This window comes from Mercenaria mercenaria, chromosome 19, assembly GCF_021730395.1.
Source record: "Mercenaria mercenaria strain notata chromosome 19, MADL_Memer_1, whole genome shotgun sequence".
NCBI classification, from domain to species: domain Eukaryota; kingdom Metazoa; phylum Mollusca; class Bivalvia; order Venerida; family Veneridae; genus Mercenaria; species Mercenaria mercenaria.
Genome location: NC_069379.1, coordinates 29,932,763 through 29,955,750, shown reverse-complemented (window position 1 = coordinate 29,955,750; position 22,988 = coordinate 29,932,763). Strand labels below are relative to the sequence as shown.

Genomic DNA, 22,988 nt, shown 5'->3' with positions numbered 1-22,988 from the left:
ATATACTCTTCCTCTGAATTCCATAAAGATAAACTTTCAAACATATAAATATAACAAGTAACACTTAAACTCACTTTAAAATATTCCCGACATACTCCTGTGTGATCATCAAATAGCATCTCATCCTGAAGGATAGTTTGACGCCATTCATAACGCGAACAAGTCTGAAAACGTTATTTAAATAGCATATATTATGCAAAGAACAACAAAATGATTATATTGCTTAATTATGTTAATTGGTGATAAGATTTCTACATTATAATGTGGCAACTGAATTTGCAAACGTTTTAAAATTCATTTATGAAGGCCTAAGTAAATACTCAGGATCCACTAGGATCCGTTCATAAGTGGACTTGTGATGAGCCTGATGTTCATTGAAAATGGTTACCAACTACGTGAATGCCTGAAGCATGACATTAAAAGACAACATTGATGAGGTAACTGTACACAAGTGAGAACTGTCTTTATGTCAAAATGGCTGACCTTTTCAAAAAGAGATTACACCATAATAAATGAAAACTTCATTTACCTGTAAGCTTTCATAAAATTTTACAAAGTGAAATATTAATCAAGGTAATTCTTACTATAAGGTGTCAAAATAAAGAAAGGTATTGAAAGCTGTTGAAGATGCTGGTGGAGGACCCCATTGCAGTGGTGACGGACAGGAATTAAAAGCTTCAGTTTTTTTCTCAGTTCTGTTCTCAAACGGAATGGTTATTAAACGAAAGGTTGGTAACTTTAGTTGAAATTACATCAAATATTTTAATATAGTATGTAACTATATCATTTTGCTTCCAATCGAAGAAGGAATGGTATTTTGATTTGCAGATAACGGTTGATCTGATAGTCGGTCAGTCGGTTTGTAAACCAATCCGTTTCCGGATGATAACTCAAGAACGCTTTAGTCTAAGATCAAAAAAGTTTATCGAGAGAATAGTCATGACAAGCAAACGTCCTCTAATGAATTTGAGGTCAGTAGGTCAAAGGTCAGGGTCATATCTACTCGGAACAATTAAACGGTTTCGGATGATAACTCAAGAATGCTTTAGCCTAGGATCATGAAAGTAAGTAGGAAAGTTATTCATGAGCAGCAAATAGCACCTATTGATTTTGACGTTAGTAGGTCAAAGGTCAAGGTCACAGTGACCCGGAATATGTACATGATTTCCGGATGATAACTCAAGAATGCTCGGGCCTAGTTGCACGAAAGTTGAAAGGAATCTTTATCAAAACCAGCAGATGATGGTTATAGATTATGAGGTCAGTAGGTAAAAGGTCAATGATACAGTGACCCGGAACAGTTAAAAAGTTTCCTGACAAAGGTCAAGGTCACAGTGACGCGGAAGAGTAAAAGGGTTTGCGGATGATTACTTAATATCGCTTGGGCCTAGGAACATGAAACTTGACAGGGAGGTTAATAATGACCAGCAGATATCCCTTTTGATATTAAGTAGGTCAAAGGTCAAGGGAAATTTCACCAGAAACTGTTAAATGGTTTCCGGATCATAACTCAAGAATGCTTGGACTTACGATCACGAGTGTTAATAGGGATTTTATGTCATGAACAGCAGATGACCCCTATTGATTTTGAGATCAGTAGGTCAAATGTCAAGGTCACAGTCACCAGGAACAAATAAACGGTTTGTGGATGATTTCTCAAGAATACGCATGTTTAGGATAATGAAAGCTGATAGGGAGATTAGGATTGTGAAATTTTATATGGAGATTAATCATAACCCCTATTGATTTTGAGCTCAATGGTTCAAAAACAAAAGTCATATTGACCCTGATCAGTAGAACTTTTGTGTACATTGACAAAATAATTTCGGTTCCTTGTGTAATTATGTAATACGTAAAGGTGGGGGTATGAAAATTTTTATGTTCTGCGAGCTTGTGTTCTCTTTTTGAGATAATTCTGTAAGAACTAAGTTTCTAACTTTTTCCATGACTTTTTGAACTTTCATATCTGTGAGTTTGTATAGCAACATATTTTTTTAATATGTCAACAATTTGAGTCATAAAATTTTCTAGATCAGGTCTTACTTTCTTTTGACTTTATCTCCAGATTATTTTACCTTAAGTTGAAAAAAAAATGGATTTGGTATACTCAAAACTAAATAATTTACTTTTGCTAGATGTCAATGGAGATAAAACTCTTTTAGGCAAACTTGCAAATTATTTTTTGATTTCTTCAATTTCTTAATCATAGTTTAGGTCTATAGTTTTAAATAGATCTGTGGTAAATTAAACACCTAAGAATGTAAAACTTTCATTATTCCATGACAAAATATTTTCTGGACAAAATTTTGCTATACTATGTTTTTGAGGATCCAAATCAAATTATGTTTGTGAAAATAAGGCCGGAAATTCTAGCATGAAAGTTTACTGTTAACATTGTGCTCTAAGGAATCATCCAGAAACAAACTAGATTCTAGTGTCATCTGCATACTGGAAAATAATATACACCTTTCCATGGATTATGAAACATTTTGTATTTTGGTTATATTGTCTCCCAACACACAGTGGTGTGGGAGACAGGGAGACATTTGATATACTCCAGTCTGTGTGCATGTGTATCAGTGTGTCAGTCACAAAGCTTCTCCACGCTCTAAGTCAAACACTTCTCATCCGATTTTTACCAAACTTCAATAAAATGTGTTTGAATATAAGACCTCAGACAAGTTCGATAACTAGCCAAATCGGTCCAAGCATATTGGAATTATGACCCTTGAATTACCAAAAATCGATCTTTGTACTCTTGTCCGCAGTCTAATTCAAACATTACTCATCCGATCTTCACCAAACTTGAAAAAAATATGTTTGACTTTAAGACGTCGGCCAAATTTGATAACAAGCCAAATCAGACCAGGCATTTTGGAGTAACGGCCCTTGAATTATCGAAATATCGGCCTTTTTACTCTTGTCAGTACAATAAGCTGACCATTTCCCATCCGATCTTCACCAAACTTGAACAAAATATGTTTGACCATAAGACCTCGGCTAAGTTCGATAACGAGTCAAATCGGTCAAGATATTTTGGAGTTACGGCCCTTTAATTACCGACAAATTGGCATTGGTACTCTTGCCACAATCTAAATCGAACATTTCTCACCCGATCTTAGGTTTATGTATATTGTCTTTCTGGCACTTGAATTACAGAAACATCGGCCTTTTATTCTTGTTCTCACGCTATGTCGAACATTTTTCATCCGATCATAACTAAACTTGAACTTGCCTTAAGTCCTTGGTCAAGTTCGATAATTCCTGCCAGGCACTTTGGAATTATGGCCCTTGAATTATCGAAAAGAGGCCTTTTTACTCTTGTCCACGCTAAACATTTCTCATCCGATCTTCACCAAAGTTGGAGCAAATGTTTTTACTATAACTCCTCGGCCAAGTTCATTAACTAGCCAAATTGTCCGAGGCCTTTCAGAATTATAGCCCTTGAATTACCCAAAATCAGCCTATTTACACTTCAAACGTATATTTGTAGTAAACTGTATATAAAGACTGACTTGCTATTTTATGATAGGCAGTTGTGAGAGACATTCGCTTTTCTCAAAAGCAGCTCTAGTTTCTAAATTTATATCATCACGCAGAATGTACAGGTAGGGTGACAGGGATTCCACTTGGTGACAGCCTCTCTTTATGAGAACCATTCAGACATGTGTCCATTTACGATGACACATGATTTCAATATTTGTGTAAAATAATTTGGTCCAAGATTTAATTAAATGGCCAAAGTTTAAAAGGTTTAAAACTTGGTGCATAAAGTTCCATGAGACAGTATCAATTGTAGCCACAAAGTCAAAAGCAGGCAATTTTTTTCTGTATTACTAAAATGTTTTTAAACGAAAAGCGATTGAAGCAACATTCAATAAGGATATTGGGTTCCATTTTTTATTTAGTAAACTTACCTTTCTCTTAGGTATAAGGCTATGGCTCCTCGCTTCTGCGTAATTGATTATTCTCCTATTGAATATGCATAGATTATTGACTTTCCTAGTAGCGGACCAATATCTTTCCATTTTTTATATTCCACTGTGAAACCATCATTTCCAGGACTTGTATTATTAATTTTGATATATGCCTCAGAGAATTCAATATATTCATATCCACATTATTTTCTGATGTGTCGGTTACACACTGAAGTTCCGTTTCTGTTTTTTTTTTTCAAACTTCATTTGTATTTGTTTCATCCCGTAGTAGGGAGTTATTAAATTTCCAGTAAGACTTTTTTAATTTACCAAATTCTAGTGACATAAAAATAGTTATTGATCAGTACGGTATCAACATGATCAAGGTAAAATTAAAGTATCAAGTTCAGTATATAAATTATATGAAATTAGAAAAAGTCAAGATGCGGATTTTGACTGGATTTTGTATATTCCCTTTTTTCAGTGCTATTCCCCCCCCCCCCCCCCCCCCCCCCCCTGCAACCTAATAAGTTAAACTTCGCAATAACGGATTAATAATCAAGCTGAAGTCCCAAGCAAGAATATATAAAAAGTTTTCGAACTTTGACATTTTCTCTGACACCACGTTATAAAAGTATAGATCTATTAATATTTACTAAACGGGTATCTTTATCACATATTTTGCAGTTTAAAGTAAATAAATTTCCTACATCATCTTGCTCTACATTATTTACTTTGCAATCAAAATTATTTTTGATAAATATTGCCACGTCTCGCGACTTGCTAGTGAAATTAGAAAGATATGCCTCACAGCCCCAAATAGACCGTTCTTATCTATAAAATGAGTGTCTTTTAACAGACATATAGCTATATAGAGTGCTTTTTACTTTTCAAAAAAAAAACAACATCTTTGCGCTTACCTCTGTCACCCAGAACCCTGAACAATCCTTGAAATATTTAAATTTAATTTGTCATGGTCATGTAAAAACATTGAGAACGTCGATTAAAAATCATGCAGAGAATAGCGTATGATATATTTTTACATATTTCAAGATAACATATGAGAACATTTCTATGAACGTGTGTAGCATTAAAATAAACACTTTTTGAAAAATAAAATTTTACCCTCAAAGTACAGAAGAGGTCATCTACCAAAACCCTATTATTATTAATTATTTTTGCATATTCAATCTGCCGGCTAATTGACGAAGAGAGCTGAATGTTTAACTATCGCTCTACAAATTGTTAATATATCAAATAAAATATTAAATAAACATTTTTTGTATCTTACTCCCTATGTCACGGAGGACCAACAAATGTGTTGACTCACGACTTTAAAAGAAGAAGAATGTGGTTTATTTAAAACTTAATAATATCTGATACTGCAGATACCGTATCAAAAAAAAAAAAAAAAAAATATCAATTGACATTTTTTTACACGTCATGTGAGTAAATGTCAGTAATATCATATTTAATAGAAATCATCAAAATATCAATACTGGTTCTAGATATATGTATCAGTATTGAAAGTCTATCTACCATTTCATCTAATCCACATTCCCATTCTTGTATTTCCCAATAATAAATAAATTGCACATACTGTGTGTTTTTCCTGTGCCTCTTGAATCATGGTATTTGTCATCTATACACTTGTTCAGTTTCCACTGAAATATATAAGAGACCAGACAAAACAGAACCATTTTCAGAAATAATCCTATTTGCTGGAAACATAATTATATTCACGGTTCATAAATAATTTCAAATACAATGCTATTCTTTATAGATAAAAAAGGCAAACATATTGTAACTCTCTTGAAAACACGTTGTACTCTTTTTATACTCATGCTCTGTTGTGTGCTTGTTGCTGTTTACATTATAAAAGACTATATCACCTTTAAAGCAACTAAAAGAAAACATAACATGTCACATAGACTTGCGTACCGTACTTTCGCCTAGCCTCGTAATATTTCGGCCGGTAGTTTTAAATTTAACAACTGACAAGGTACTAACCAATCACAATAATAAACAGTCTTGAATTTTTATGCATAAAATAAAATAGGTTCCTTATAAATGTTTTCCATAATAAACAGTTTTAAAATGTTCAGAAATAATGGTGCTTTCAACTCGAGGTATGCAATGAAAACCAGTTATGACAATGTCAAGTAGATTCAGATAACATGGAAAGTGTACGTTCATTTTAACGAACAACATCTGCGTTGATTTCACTCCTACATAAACTTATTAATTAAAATCAAGTGCTGAAATACGACAACAATCTTGACCTTTCAAAGCCTTTCCACCTTATACTGTTGTCATAGAATACATACAAAAAATTTAAGCAAATTAAAAAGGGGGGTTATTTTGTAATTTGTGAGTAGGCTCAGAATGGTCATTTCATGCTACTTCCTATGAAACATGTATACATGTAAAACTTTCATAAAACTTTTTTACTGACAAATGAGCATAAGTTTTTATGTACGAAAGTATAATCGAGAGTTGTCAAACCTGCCACTGGAGGTCATGACATTATGCCAAAGATGTATCTAGAAATTGAAAGCATTTGTTCAAGTAGGTTTGTATAAACATGTTTACATGCCAAACTTTCACAAGGTTTCTGTTTTTTTTTTAAAGAAGGCATAATTTACTAGTACATTGTAGTTATGTCACTTGCCCTGTGATATCGTGTCATCGCATGATAAAAGGGAAGTTTGAACGCATGTGGGATTGAAGTTATTGAAAAATCTGCTTAAAATCTAAACTTTAACTTGTGTTTTTAAAGAAACCTGATTACATGCATAACATTAATATTAATAGTGCCAATATCAGCGATCATTAGGGTATGTCACCATGTCCATTTGTATTCTAATATTAGAACAAGGAGCCAAACTATGAGTTACATTTCATTACAAATTAAATTTATTGAAAAAAATGTCTTATCTTTTACTTTTGTACATGTAAAATCACATTATTGGTACAAATAATAACAGTAATGCCAAAGTTCATATATTTTTATATTTTTATTTCGCAGAAAAACAGTTTTGACTGGACACCTTTTTTACTTTTTACTATATTAGTGGTCAAAATTATACACAACAGTATGAACACATTAAAATAATGGGTATCCATGCATTTTCTCCGAGTTATTTATTTAAAATATTCAGACTTGGACTGATTTTTAGCTCACCTGAGCACGAAGTCCTCAAGATGAGCAATTGTTACCGGTATTGTGACCGGTCGTTGTCCGGCGTCGTCATCGTGCGTCGCGCAATGTTCGTCGTCCGTCGTCCGTCGTGCGTCAACATCTGCCTTGTTAACAACATAGAGGTCACAGTTGTGACCAAATCTTTATGAAACTTAGTCAGACTGTTTGTTTTGATGATCTCTAGGTCGAATTTGAAACATTATAATGTAGGTTATAAAAGTAGGTCCGTAGGCCAGATCAAAGGAAAATCTTTTTAACACTCTAGAGGCCTCAGTTTCAGATTGAAACGCACAAGAATTGGTCAGAATGTTTATCTTAATCAAACCTATGTCAAGTTTAAATCTGGGTCATGTGGAGTCAAAAACTAGGTCACCCGGTAAAATCAAAGAAAAAGTTTGTTAATACACCAGAGGCCACAGTTTCAGTTCGAAACTAATTAGAGTTAGTCAGAATGTTTGTCTTGATGACAGTTTGAATCTGGGTCATGTGGGGTAAAAAAAACTAGGTAACTCGGTCAAATCAAATGGAAAGCTTGTTAACATCTCGACGCCATAGTTGTGACCCAATCTTTATGAAACTTGGTTAGAATGTTTGCCTTGATGATTGCTAGGTCAAGTTTGAATTTGGGTTATGTGCGATTAAAAGCTAGTTCACTAGGCCAGATCAAAGAAAAATCTAGTCCACAGTTTAAGTTTGAAACTCATGACAATTGAATAGATTAATTATCTTGATGACTTATAGTTCAAGTTTGAATCTTGGTCATGTGGGGTCTAAAACAAGGTCTCCCGATCGAATCAAAGGAAAAGCTTGTTACACTCTAGAGGCCACATTTATGATCTTATCCTCATAAAATCTAGTCAGAATGTTTATTTTGATGATCGTTAGGCCACGACTGTGTCTGGGTCATGTGGGTCAAAAGCTAGTTCACAAGGCCAGATCAAAGGAAAATCGTGTTAAAACTCTAGAGTCCACAGTTTAAGTTTGAAACCCATGAGAATTGGTCAGAATAATTATCTTGATGACTTATAGTTCAAGTTTGAATCTGGGTCATGTGGGGTCAAAACTAGGTCACCCGATCAAATCAAAGGAAAAGCTTGTTAACACTCTAGAGACCACATTTATGATCCTATCTTTATGACACATAGTCAAAATACTTATCTCAATAATCTTAAGGCCAATTTAGAATCTGGGTCATATGGAATAAAAAAGCTAGTTCACTAGGCTAAATCAAAGGAAAATATTGTTAACTCTCTAGAGACCACATTTTAAGTTTTAAACTTATGAGAATTGGTCAAAATATTGGTCTTGATTAAATCTAGGTCAAGTTCGAATATGGGTTATCTGAGGTCAAAAACTAGGTCACCCGATCAAATCAAAGAAAAAATGTGTGTGTGTGTGCATTTTAACTGTATATTCGTGAAATATGAGAATAATTTACTTGATGAAATCAAGGTCAAATTTGAATCTTGGTCATCTGGGATCAAAACCGAAGTCACCTGGTTAAATCAAAGAAAAGCCTTGTGTATGCAATAGGGGCTGCATTTTTCATTTGATGTGCACGAATCTTGGTCAATGTAATGATATCTCGAAAGACTTTTTATTTGGGTTACGTTGAGTCAAAAACTAGGTCACCAGGTCAAATCAAAGAAAGATATTTTTTATACACTAGGGACCATTTTTGATATCATATACATAAAACTTGTTCAGAATGTTTGTTATCATGAAGTTTTAGAAGATTTTGAATCTGGGTCACGTGGTGTTAAAAACTAGGGCACTAGGTCAAATCAAGGGAAAAGATTGATTACACTCTAGAGGCCTCTATTTTGCTAAACTTTTCCCGAAACTTTGTCAGAAAGTTTGCTTTTATGAAATCTTGAACGAGTTGTGATCTTGGTCGTGTGGGGTCACAAACTAGGTCACTAGGTCAGTCAAATCTTGTTTACACTCAAGAAGCCACTTTTTTGGGTCCAATCTTAATGAAAATTGGTCAGAATATTTGTTTCCATTAAATCACTAGGTCAAACATGTTTACACTGTTATGGTGTGTTACTCAGGTGATCGACCTAGAGCCATCTTAGTCTTCTTGTTTGAAGGTACAGTTTAAAAATTTAGATTACGTGTACAACTTTTGGTGCATATTTCTATACTCATCTTTAATAGTCTTAACCCTGACCTACTGCCCTACTTTCTGGTTTTTTGGTTTTTGAAGTCACAACAAAGTAATTTGGACAGGATGTGTAATCTTTTTTTTTTTTTGGTAAATATAATCAATTTATACGACCGGTGTAATGAAGTATTTCGACCCCCATAGAATAACGACCCCCGGTCATTATTCTATAGAAAATGTGACTCCTTTCCTGTAAAATATTGACTCCCCTTATAAAAAACTGACTCCCTTTGAAAACACCATAGAATAACGACCCCCCGGTCATTATTCTATAGAAAAACTGACCCCTCCAAGTAAAATACTGACTCCCTTAAGATGACTCCCTTCGAATCTCATAGAATAACGACCCCGGTTATTATTCTATAGAAACAGTGACTCCTTCCATGTAAAATACTCACTGCCGAAATTACTACATTCGAACTCTCATACAATATCGATTCCCGGACATTATTCTATTTAAAAAAGTTACTCTTTCCGTTTAAAACACCGGCTCCTAAAAAGATTTTCGATGATAATATCTATTAAAAAGTGATCCCCACCAAACCTAACGGACGATTTTACTAGATCTACAACTCTAATACCCTCCATTGCCAATAGTTAACATTTTGATTGTTACATCAATTTTGACTACTACTGGTGCCGCTACTTCTATTGCTATTACTACATGTACTTCTTCTTCTTCTTCTTCTACTACTACTACTACTACTACTACTACAACTGCTACTACTGATACTAATATACCTGCTTCCACTAATACGTCTTGTACATCTACCTCTTCTTCTCCTGCTGCTGCTGTTGTTGCTGTCACTTATTCCTCTGCTGCTGCTACTGCTGCTGCTGCTTCTGCTGCTGTAACTGCCAATACCACTGCCACTACTACTACTACTACTACTACTACTACTACTACTACTTCTACTACTTTCTATTGTTGCCGCTACCGTACTTTACTGCCACTGCTAAGTATTGCAACTTCTATTAATACTAAGTTCTATGCTAGCAGTTTCTTGTGCAATTTCCTTCTGAAGAATTACTTCATACCGAAGTTTGCAGGGATTATTGACACTGGTGTGTTTTGTGAACGTATTGTGAATTGTTATTTTCCTGAAAAAAAAATGTATACACCAAGATACAGCGTCTAGAAATAGAATCCCTTTTCCCGTTGCGGAATGCTCTGATTTCTGTGTCAGGTGATGGTATCTGGGGCTAATGGTCAAACGGAAGGACGGACGGACAAGGACAAATCTATATGCCCCCCTCCCCCGAGTGGGGGCATAAAATGCAGCAATTAGGCTTTAGATACATGAGTTACCACTAAATTTGACCAAATGACCGGGGATCGTTTTTTTATGGGAGTCAATATTCTTCGTGAGGTTCAGTTTACTTCACGTGGGGGAGTCATAGTACTATGATCTGGAGGTCATAATACTATGACCGTGGGTCACTTTTTCTATAGAATAATGACCGGGGGGTCATTGTGGTGACATCCTCTTAGTAAAGGGTCACGGTGTGTAGTTTTCTATTTTTTCTTTTGTTTTGTTAAATTTCACCTGAGTATAGTATTGATTTAACGCAGCTATAGATTAAACATTCTTCAATATTAAGCATTATAACGATACCTAAAAGTAGAAATGGTACCTACCCAAGAAAATCTAAGGGGAACAACTCTGCATAGACCATTAAACTGAAGCCAACATAAAACTTTGGTCAAAAGTGAAAGACAAATCAGATAGGTCCTTTTTCCAACAACTGATCAGGTAGACAAAATTAGATAAAATATGATCTACATTTGTTTCAATCTCTTTGTATTCAATATACAATATGTACACTTTTCTCATGGCTTACAATGACAGTTATTTTATAAGTTGTAGTGAGGTCCTAATAAAAAGTTTAGTAGTGCATGAAAATAATGTAAAACAAGGCATAAATTCCTTTAAAGAAAGTTTACGACATTAAGAATCTTTTAGTCAATTTGAAAGTTATTTATTTTTCTCAATGGTAATACATTGGTTTACATAACAAATATATGAGCCGTGCCACGAGAAAACCAACATAGTGTGTTTGCGACCAGAATGGATCTAGATTAGTCTGCACATCCGCACAGTCTGGTCAGGATCCACGCTGTTCGTTAATGGTTTCTCTATTTGCAATATTATTTGAAAGCGAACAGCATAGATCCTGACCAGACTGTGCGGATGTGCAGGCTGGTATGGGTCAATGCTGGTCGCAAACACTGCGAAAAAAGGGTCAATATACAGGAGTGTACGGTCCCGTATATTTCGAAAATACGGGAGTATACGGGGTGTTTATTACAAATATACGGACCTAGTATACAATCCCGTATTCGGAACATCTAGTATGCGGGAAGTCCGTATATTTGTCATGCATATACGGGATTCCGTATACCCGAATATACATACATGTATATTTCCCGTATATATTAAATATACGAGTTTTCAAAAAAAGACCATCAGAAATGGTGTTTTTTCGTTACCTGCTTTAAGATATATTTTTTTTCATGTATTCGAAGGGTCTTAGACATTTTTCCCGTATACTTGCCGTATTTTAGGATATACGGAACAAGTATACGAGCCTGTATATTCCGGATATGCGTAGTATACGGATCCCGTATTTTTGACATGTACAGACTGCAATTATATTTACGGGACATATACGGACCTGTGTTTTCTAATATACGGACATCGGATTTTTTTCCGTATACGCATGATATACTTAGTATACGGATTCCGTACTTTTGACATATACGGGGAATATGTGCGGATGTGCAGGCTGGTATGGATCAATGCTGGTCGCAGAACCCACTATGCAGGTTTTCTCATGGCGCGACTCATATATTAAAATGTTTGTGTAACAAAGTAGCTAGATTACGTATATTTATCACTTCAATGAATCATTTTGAAAGTGTTTCTTATGTTTTAGTCATTTTGAAGAATGTTCAGGAGTACTTTGCTTCAAATAATGTAACACAAAAACATGATCGTCATCAAATATAACTACAGTGTTTAAAGGCAGTATATAGTTGTAATTACAACATTTGAAGATAGCTGATAATGACTCTATGTTATGTATTTGAAGCAATTCAACATTCTCTGGACGGAACTAGCACGACCATTGCTTTACTTGAAAAACGAATAAATAAAAAAGCGTATGGAGATTACTTTAGTTGATCAGTTTTGTTACAGGTCAACTACCTTAAACAAACTATAAGAAGTTTTATTTATTGTTGTAAACAAAGTAAGTGAGTAACTTCAGATATCAACAGTAATTTACAACTTAAGCCGTTTACACAACTTGAAAAAAATGCTTTGTTGGGGCCTCTCATTTACAATTATATCAACAATTATCACCTGAAATGAGTGCATTCATGAGTGGAAAATATTGATTGTAAAATGGTGTAAGGGTATGTTTACATAAAAAAAAAATCTGTAACAACTTCTTTTAGGTAAAGTTTTGGTATGGTTTTGGTAAGCTTGTAATAAAGAAAATGTCATTCTCTCTTGGTTAGTCTTGGAATTTGACTTTATTAAAGGACAAATGGAAGTTCAGTATAGGCTCTTTCACAGTGTTGAAAGTAGACTAAACTTACACTATACTCTATAGGATTTATTTAGCTGTGGAAATGTTTGATACAGACTATAATTGGGGAAATCCTAAACTCATTGAAAAACGGTCAATACAAGAGTTGTCCATTTTGCTTCAGATACTTGAGAAAGTCATTTTTAAATATCAATTATTTCTATTTTTACATGGAAAAGAGGAAAACCATAAATATATTTAGTAAATTGGTGCATTTAACTATCATTTCACTTGGTAAAAAATCTAAAAAAAAAATGAATTTGATTTTTTTAGGTACCACATCTACTAAAAGCCACAGGATATGCCATTTAAACTTACAAGAAATAAAAGAAACGCAATAATAAACCAGAATCACTATACAATATAACATAATAATAATATATTATATGAGAATACAGCCCAGCACTATTTGTATTTTACGAAAAAAACGATTACCATGACGTTCACTGCTCCAAGTTAATGTAAGAGTTGAAATATATCGGACTCCGTATTTTACAAAAAGAAGCAATACGGCTTACACGAAAAGAATATGAGAAGCTGATAGTGATTGTAGAATATTACTGAAAACTTGAGTATCAAAATGATCTTACATTGAAAGTAAAACAATCCTGATATACCTTTCTATCTTGTATATTTCTGGAACCTTGTATCCGGAAAATTATTTTTATATTTCAAATTAATAACACAGTTGACGTATACATCCGTATCATTATCCTTCACTCAAAAAAAATATGAATGAACTTCAATATTGATTGTTGATGGCAATTATATTAATGTATTCAAAATGTTCTAACATTGAACGTTAAACAAAAGCGATATAACATCCATTTTTGTATTTGTCCAGAATGATGTATCAAGCGAATTAAAGTTAAAGTCATTTCCTTACTGCACTGCAAAACTTACTATGTTAGAGCGTTGCCATAAACGCCAAACAAACGGTTTATTATCATTATATGTACATTGAGATATATACAAAACAGAATAAAAGGTGAGACGTTAAATGCGTTATATGCACGGTTCTTTGAGCTTTAACAAAAGAATCAGATCAAATCTTCAACATTTATGAAAAGATATATGGCTCCAATTACTGAAATATTATATATTTTACAACGCAATACTATTCTATTGATTTTGTCTAAGTTTACATTGAACACTATATAATGCAGACCTTCAAAAGAATAAATCAAGATATTCTAAATAATTGGGTGGAAAGAGGCTTAAAGCACCTATGTTAGTGTTTGCATGTAATTTGTTAGAAAATCGGGTACGAAACTTATCAATACGCGGAAAGCTCGAATAGGATAAAAATCAACGCGGCGGATTTGTGTACCTTTTGATACGTATATCATCTTAAATTATTAGCATTTTAAATCATGGAAAAGTATATCTCTATACCATGCAAAGTTCCCTAACCAAAAAAAAAAAAAGAGGAGAAATAACAAACAACTAACCTTTAAGTTAACAGATATAGAATATAGCGCAGATATTAACATAATGCAACATGTGGATTGCAAACAAGGGAGCATTGTCTGTATATAAGGCATGTATACTTAATTTTCAAATTAACATTTTAGTAAACTTCGAATGGAATGATGAATTTGAAATGTGTAAAATTACACATTGCTGGCATAAAATACTATGGAAAAGAAGAAAAAACAACAACCAACAAACTGATAAAATTTTAAATACTGTGAAATCATTTAAATTCGCTTGCATGAAATTTCGCGCAAACGTGAAGAAGGACTGTTTCGCGCCGGCTTAAATTTAAGAAAGGTAAAACTATAATAAAAAACTAATAATAGTGCGGTCTTAAGTTCGCGCATCGGTCCAAGCGCGAAATACGCGAAAATTCGTCCTACGCGAATAAAAATGATTTCACAGTATATGAATCAATAAGCATATGTATTTTTGCATAAAACCTTTGTTTTTTGCCAATTTCGGGCATGCAGTTGCGGGTCCAACCTAAGCAAAATATTGATCCCGAATCAGTTTCTACCGAAGTCGAAGGTCTGAGACTTATGAAAGCTTTTATCTGTCTTTTTATTAGAAATATCATTTTTCAGCATAACTGTACTTTAACTTGTAATAAGTGCTACCTCTCTTAACTCCCTGAGGCCGATATCGTAACATATCTGCTACGGCGAGATAAGAATTACCACCTAACGTCGAAGAACATTTTCTGATCTTATCACAATCTCAAGCGCATGCAGTCAATTGAAATCATGCAAAATCTATGAAGTTTGAAAAAAAATAGTTTTTTATCCTATTTCATCCGTAACCTATATCCAAATAGAAAAATATTTTCATTTCGAAATATTCACAATTTTAACGAACCTACTGCGTTGAAAATATTTGAACGTTTCTGGTTCGCTTACTTTATTACATGTAGAGATATTGCATTCCAATAAATAGAAATACAATATTTACAAAGAATATTTACATAAGCATACTTAAACTTGACATCCGTTTAGTGTGAATATCGATTATGGTTAATTTTGATGTATACATGTACACAAACGATTTGTGACACGCACTTAGAAGTTGCAATATTTACATTTACCTTTGAAAGGTTATTATTTACAATCATATGTTTATGTAGTCACGTTGTTTTTGTATTTTATAAAATATGTTTTGTTGTCTTCTAAAACTTAACATTTTCCGACCATTCATTTAACTGATAATGGAATTTCATCGTCTGAATCATCATCGGACGGAACTGATATGTCAGAAGCTGCTTGATAATGAATATTTTCTTTATTTTAAGAAAGATTTTTGGCAGAGGACATTATTTTACTCCTTTGAAATGCAGTATAAACGAAACACAGTAATTGTATCGGGAAGTATACTGATGGTGCAACTGACCCCTTTGACTGCGAATCCTGGTGACGATTCTACTGAAATAACTATTTTTTCCCCGCGGGCACCACTCGATACAGCTGAGCCTGGCTCACCTAAATCAACGTTCGACTTCTCACCAATACACAGCAATGCACACAGTCCTTGTATTCCGCAGAATTCGGACGTAAAAACTTGAAAATGGCAGCACAGCAGTGGTTATCTCGGTGTGCACTTCTGAGCTGGCGAAATTGGAAAGTGAACTGTAATTATGACTTCTAATGTGCTTTTGTAGTACGAAAGAAAACAAAACAGATACGGTTGACTCATTTGCCATCGGTTTGCCTTATGACAATTCTTCTTGTACTTGCTTAATCAGATCTTAACACTTAATATGTGCTCTCACATATGTTCAACAATGTGTCGCCGATCATCTGCCGCACACAACTCTTAAACTTTCCTTCCAAGATTGCCAACGAAAATCTTGAATGTATCGTGTGTTCTACCCTTGTGTAAGTGTCTTAAATCAGTCAGTAAATAATTATATTCAGAATATTCTTTCTTCGAGGACAGGAACTCTTTCTGCATAGGTCTGAATAGATAAGTCTTAAAATTGCAGGAGACAGTTTTGTCAAATTGCTGTAATTTTTATAAGAATAATTTCGTGTTTATCTTGTTTGAATTTTTTTCATGAGATCTACCTGAATTAAAGTGCAGTATGTCAATAGGAACGGAAAACTTTAGGTTCAAGGTGGTTCTGGACGTTTGTTTAACCGGAAGAGATGGCAAAACTCATTTATCCTGAAAACGTTGAATAAAGCCTGGATTCCGCGTTCGGAAATGAAAGTCAAATGATGATATTAAAACATATGACAACGGTTTCTTGCAATTTTAAGACCGCCTCGATAGCCTAGTGGTAGAGCGTCCGCTTCGAGTGCGGGACGTCGTGGGTTAGATCCCAGGCAACGTCATGCCAAAGACGTTAAAAATGGTACCAGTAGCTCCCTTGCTTGGCGCTCAGCATTTAAAGGGAAACTTTCCTCTTCTCTCATACCCTCGTGGCGATTGATTCTATCAGGAGTGTTGTGTCGAGATAAATAGGTAAAAGTTGTAGACCTTCCTTCGCAATCGACCTAAAATAAGCTATGTCTAAACTAAAACATATGACACGTTAAATTTTTCGACATAATGTCTTGAAATTAGCGTGAACTATTCGATTCACTTAAATCATTGTCAAATATTTCAACAATAAGCACACGGACCTATATACTTTATTTCACCGCATTATAGGCCATATGCTTATTTACAACTGTGAGAAGTTTCATCAAAGGGGGGGGGGGGGGGGGGTCGCAGTTAGGTGTCTGCGCAAAATGTTTTTTGATTTTCTTTATATTTTATGACAATACACCTACATGTATTAAGTTTCATTCACAAGTGTTACTGTTATCAGTTTTGACTTAATTTTATAGAAATTCACATTTAAAGTGGGTGGGGTAATTTGACATGTAACCAGCCAGGAACACAATCTCCGCCGCGTTTTTAAAAATGGTTCAAACTTTTTACCTGGAACTTTCGAGATAAAATAACTATGCAATGGACATTTACACAACATGTTGCGTTTTAAATTGTCTTGAATACTTTTTTCAACACAGAGCCACAAAGTGGCCTAATCAAATTTACTGATTTTCAGTGGACGAACTTCACCAAAAATCTAAAACATTTTTTATTAGTTGAGATATTTAGGTGTTATTTTCAGCAGATATTGTAAGCTAAATAAACATTAAAATGACAATATAGCAGTACACTCTGATTGATATTGGAAGAGTGGTACACTCTCAAACTAGGGAAAAGTGGGTGGGGTAAATAAACATGCGAAGCTAAACATTCGAAGCAACACAACTATAGGAATAATAATTTTGTAGTTCAAGAAATGGCCTCAGATTATCTACTACTATCTTAATTATGCCTCTATGAGTGGTAGGGGCATATAGATTTGGTCTTGTCCGTGCATGTGAGCGTCCGTCCGTCGCACGAAGTTCTTGACGCATCTAGCTCAAAAAGTATTTGATATAAATTGATGAAAAATTGCACGAGTCTTTATCGTGATATGTACTTGCGTACCTTCTATTTTTTGTCTGGCTCCGCCCCTTCTTTCCAGAGTTATGGCCCCTGACATAGTCAAAAACACATATTTTCACCTTGTGACATGCCTCTAAAAACTAATTTTTCATCAATTTATATGAAATACTTTTTGAGCTAGATGCCTCAAAAACTTCGGGCGACGGACGGACGCTCAGACACACGGATGCACGGACAAGACCAAATCTATATGCCTCCACCACTCATACGGGCATAATTAAGATAGAAGTAGATAATCTGAGGCCATTTCTTGAACTGCAAAATTATTATTCCTATAGTTGTGTTGCTTCGAATGTTTAGCTTTGCATGTTTATTTACCGCACCCACTTTTCCCTAGTTTGAGAGTGTACCACTATTCCAATATTAATCAGAGTGTACTGATATATTGTCATTTTAATGTTTATTTAGCTTACAATATCTGCTGAAAATAACACCTAAATATCTCAACTAATAAAAAATGTTTTAGATTTTTGGTGAAGTTCGTCCATTGAAAATCAGTAAATTTGATTAGGCCACTTTGTGGCTCTGTGTTGAAAAAAGTATTCAAGACAATTTAAAACGCAACATGTTGTGTAAATGTCCATTGCATAGTTATTTTATCTCGAAAGTTCCAGGTAAAAAGTTTGAACCATTTTTAAAAACGCGGCGGAGATTGTGTTCCTGGCTGGTTACATGTCAAATTACCCCACCCACTTTAAATGTGAATTTCTATAAAAGTAAGTCAAAACTGATAACAGTAACACTTGTGAATGAAACTTAATACATGTAGGTATATTGTCATCAAATATAGAGGAAATCAAAAAACATTTTGCGCAGACACCTAACTGCGACCCCCCCTTTGAATTGTAGCTAAATTTCTATTCGCGAAAATGTTTTGAAAGTTATGATTTTCCCGTAGACTCAAATTATGAAAAATTACGTGAGATCCTTATTTTTTCAAACCAATCTAGCAAAAAAAAAAAAAAAAAGAAAGAAAAAAAAAAAAAAGCACGTGACCATATCCTTTTATTACCTGAATACTGGGTATATTCTAAAGTTTTGAAAAAATCAGATTTTAATCAAATTCTACATTACAGAAAGAACTTGGATTCAAACGTGCAGAACTACCTTTACATGAAAAAGTCTTTTATTATAGCTTTTAAACTTACTGTCTTTACCTAAGTTATTATATTCATTGAAAGCAATATACTAATACGGTTTTGTCTAACACAGAACATCATCCAGAGTAGTGTACTTTTTGTTTGACAATTTTAGCTAGTCGACGGTTTTACGGCATACAATGTTTACCTGCTTCCCGTGGAAAAATGGTCTTATTCTAGTTAGCAACATCTCTATCCAGATATTATGTGAGGTAAGACATACAGCCTCATACACGGTCAACTCTGAATTTCACCCATTTACTAGTAAATGCTAAGGATACCAGTCTAAATAACATGCCGCTATTTTTCCTTTAGCTCACTGCTTTGGAGTTACAAGTCTCAGCCAGTAATTGTACTCATGTAACTGCTTCAAAAATCTGAAATGCAGGCACTTCTATCAAAACATGAATTATATATAACAAATATGACTACTCAGATAACATAATCTGGGGTAGACAAAAATCAAAACTACTGATTTCTTTTTAAGGATAACATGGTGTAATAGGCCTCAATTTCACCAAAAGCGTACATACAACTCGATAATGTAAGCTTTAAAAATGTCAAACGATAGAAATAAAGTGCATATTGACAAGTTATATAGTGACAAAAGTTCTCAAAAATTTCCTTTAGATTACCTCCCCTGATAATTTTGGTTTTTCATGAGTTATCTCCCCTGAAAACTAGAAAAACATGATTTTCTCCTTTTTCTTACGGGAAATTTTAGATTTCTTTTTGATATTTTTATCAGAATCATATAATGCAGCTTTCTACCGCAAAAGTTTCTCGAAACTCAAGTTCAGATTCTCATAATCAGAGAAATTATATATTTCCCATAGGCATCAATGTTAACTTCAATACCGATTATCTCCCCAAAAAATGATAAATTTTGAAAATTCGCTCGGTGAAACGTTTTTAAGTTTGAATGTCTTTAAAGTGACCAAATTTCATTGAAATATTACCACCCAGTTACAAGATATGAAATATGACTATAACACCATGTTATCCTTAAAACAAAACACGTAAAAGAATAAGTGAGCAAATACCAATCAGATTTCAAAATAACAGGGGTGACTCAGATTAGATTGAAAACACTAGTTTTCTTGTGACATTGATTTATAAACAATACAAAATGAAGTGATGTATCAAAAATAAAAGATTCCAATATGGGAAAAAAACACAAACATACAGCCTTTAAAACTACTATTGATGCTGTCTTTGTGCAAAGTTGAAGAGTTACAAAGATGTTGCATAAGAAGGATGTAATTTACTTCGGTGCGGAAATTTCATGTTTAACCTTGGTGGATAAAGTGTCAACACGTAGATCGAGCATAATAACCTGATTATTGGGAAAAAATGGTTTCTCTGTTGAAATTTAAAACAAAACCACAGATCTTCAGAGGAACAAGTAATTAAACTGAATAACTCAAACGACTTGGCCAAAACAAGACTTTAATACCATGTACCTGGATTTAAAAGGTATATATTGATAGAAATTTGATACTACATATAATAAATTTGTACTATAATTATTACATTTAAATATCTAACCATATTTTCCTGCAAAACTCTATAGTAGGACTTGGACATTAATCGCTTTTTTATCTTGTATTAATCTTTTCTTCAGTACCACAAATGTACCTTAACACATTTGTTATAACGGATATGTTCTTCTAAACTGTATCATCGGTATACTTTGGCATAGGCTTAAGAAATTCCATGATTACTTCATCCAAACGTTCACGAAATCCTTTTTTTGTGTTGATCCTTTGTCTGAATTTAAAGATAAATATTCTGACATATAAAAATTGTAATATATTGACAAACGTATGAAAATAATATGAGCCGTGCCATGAGAAAACCAACATAGTGGGTTTGCGACCAACATGGATCCAGACCAGCCTGCGCATCCGCACAGTCTGGTCAGGATCCATGCTGTTTGATAACAGTTTCTCTAATTACTATAGGCTTTGAAAGCGAGCAGCATGGATCCTGACCAGACTGCGCGGATGCGCAGGCTGGTCTGGATCCTTGCTGGTCGTAAACCCACTATGTCGGTTTTCTCATGGCGCGGCTCATATATCAATGATATTAACAAAGAATGTTCTAGCACACTGTTTTGTTTTAACCTTTGGCACAAAAGCTTTGAGAATATGATTTATGTCAGTTGAAAAAACAACTTTACAAGTTCCACCTACTATAAAGCAAACCACGGCGCCGGGCTAGAAACCAACATACATTTCCTAATTCCTGTAGCTGATTCCCACACAGGTTCTCACAATAGAAAAATAAGTCAAAACTGGCAATAAAACATAAAGCTGCTTGGGCACAGTGCAAACAAAGTCCCCGGACGAAACTTGACAAATGCAGGCAAAAATAACTTTCAGTTTGTTCTCATAACATTCAAATTTACACTTCATTCCATTATTACTCTCCTCTCATCTTAGAAATTAACGATTACATTTTTAATTTATATTATAAAATCAAAGAAGTTAGACTTTGTCCGCCTTGATCGCCTGGTTTAATAATATTGTGTTTTATATTTTTTACACAACAAAAATAATCTGGATATACAAAATTACACAGCACAATTCTGTAAGCAGTTGAAAATTGATAAAATTGTCACTACTTGTATAAAAATGATTTAAAGCGGCATGCCTCCAGATCATTCGACAACAACAACAACAAAAATATTATTTAGATATTTTGAAATAAATGCTATATTTCTTAAGAAGGCTTTAAAACATAATTACTGACAAACTTCATGTTACGGAAACAATTTGCTGTTTTTACTACTTTTTACGATGATAATCGATAAGCGTTTGTCACGCTTTTTCTCGTGGTAAACTGTCTCGATTATAAATATCTATATTTTGAAGTCATTATTCACTACTTCCGCTATAGCGCTATTGGTTACAACGCCGAGAATATTTCTTTATTGCCGTGGTGGTCCTGGGTTCGATTCTCCACGCGGTCTTCTTTTTTCTTGTTATGGAATTTTTTGAAAGATTTTAGAAACAAAAACTCTTAATCTAATGCTCATAATCTGACCAAACCTTCAGTTTGAAAGAAAAATTATTCTTTAGCCAAATCTGGAGGTAAGCTGCTTTAAAGACCAAATCAAAATAATTTTGCTGTAGTGCTTTGAAAATACAGTCCTTTAAAAATATATAGACATATTCTCTTACAAGAAAATCTCTGCTTCTTGATTATACACAGATATGTTTTCAATGCGTTTGAGCGAAAAAACACAAGTCACAGTGACCTGTTATTACTAGGGCTTGCAATTGTCTCTGCGGTTCTCATTTGCGTTCAGTAGTAAAAATGTGAGTTTTGTTACAGTCTGACATAATTCAGAGAGCCACAAGTATGTTTCATAGTTCATGGATAGGAATTTTGGCAGGTAAAATAACGTTTTATTTTTCCCCAAATTATAAGCGTTATTATGCCTTTATCAAAGAATCGAATGGGCTTTTAGTTTCTTACTACTAATAGACAAACATTTAAGCCGCAGTGACTATTTATTCGTAAGACTTCATATATCGTATATTACAGTTCTCATTTGCGGTGAGCCGCATCAGGTTGAGTTATGTTACAGACGGTGAAAATTCAACCAGCACACAATATATTTCATAGGCCATGTATATTGTCTTGTTATGTAAAATTATTTCATTGTCCAAATTGAAACTTTCATCCTGTCCCGATGACCGAATCCATTCCATTTGGTAGTGAAGTACCTCAAGTTGAAGTGCACAAGCTTTATTAATAGACATATAAAGTTTCATTGTAATAGAGCGACAAGGCCTTGAGTAACAATGGGCCGACTTTACTCTGGCTTCTAATATCGTTTGTGATTCTGATTTCTGTTAAGTCGAACAACGGTTAGTTTTCTTACACATTTAAACATTTTAAAAAGCTAAAAGAAAACTTTTCAAAAAAGACGATACATATCGATTTTTGTTATTTATATTATTCATAGATACCGATTCGGCAGCGAA

General features: G+C 34.0%; 1 protein-coding gene across 1 annotated transcript in view; it reads right to left on the bottom strand.

The window, feature by feature from the left end:
- LOC123541960 (uncharacterized) overlaps positions 1 to 13,823 on the bottom strand; it is a 74,407-nt gene extending 60,584 nt beyond the window's left edge. The window contains exons 1-3 of the mRNA XM_053531933.1: positions 13,498 to 13,823; positions 5,518 to 5,581; positions 75 to 164 (exon numbers count right to left, since the gene is read on the bottom strand). Coding sequence (XP_053387908.1) covers positions 75 to 164; positions 5,518 to 5,559 — 132 coding nt within the window. The 5' untranslated portion in view covers positions 5,560 to 5,581; positions 13,498 to 13,823. The remainder of the gene's footprint in view (positions 1 to 74; positions 165 to 5,517; positions 5,582 to 13,497) is intronic.
- Between the last annotated feature and the right edge of the window lie 9,165 nt (positions 13,824 to 22,988).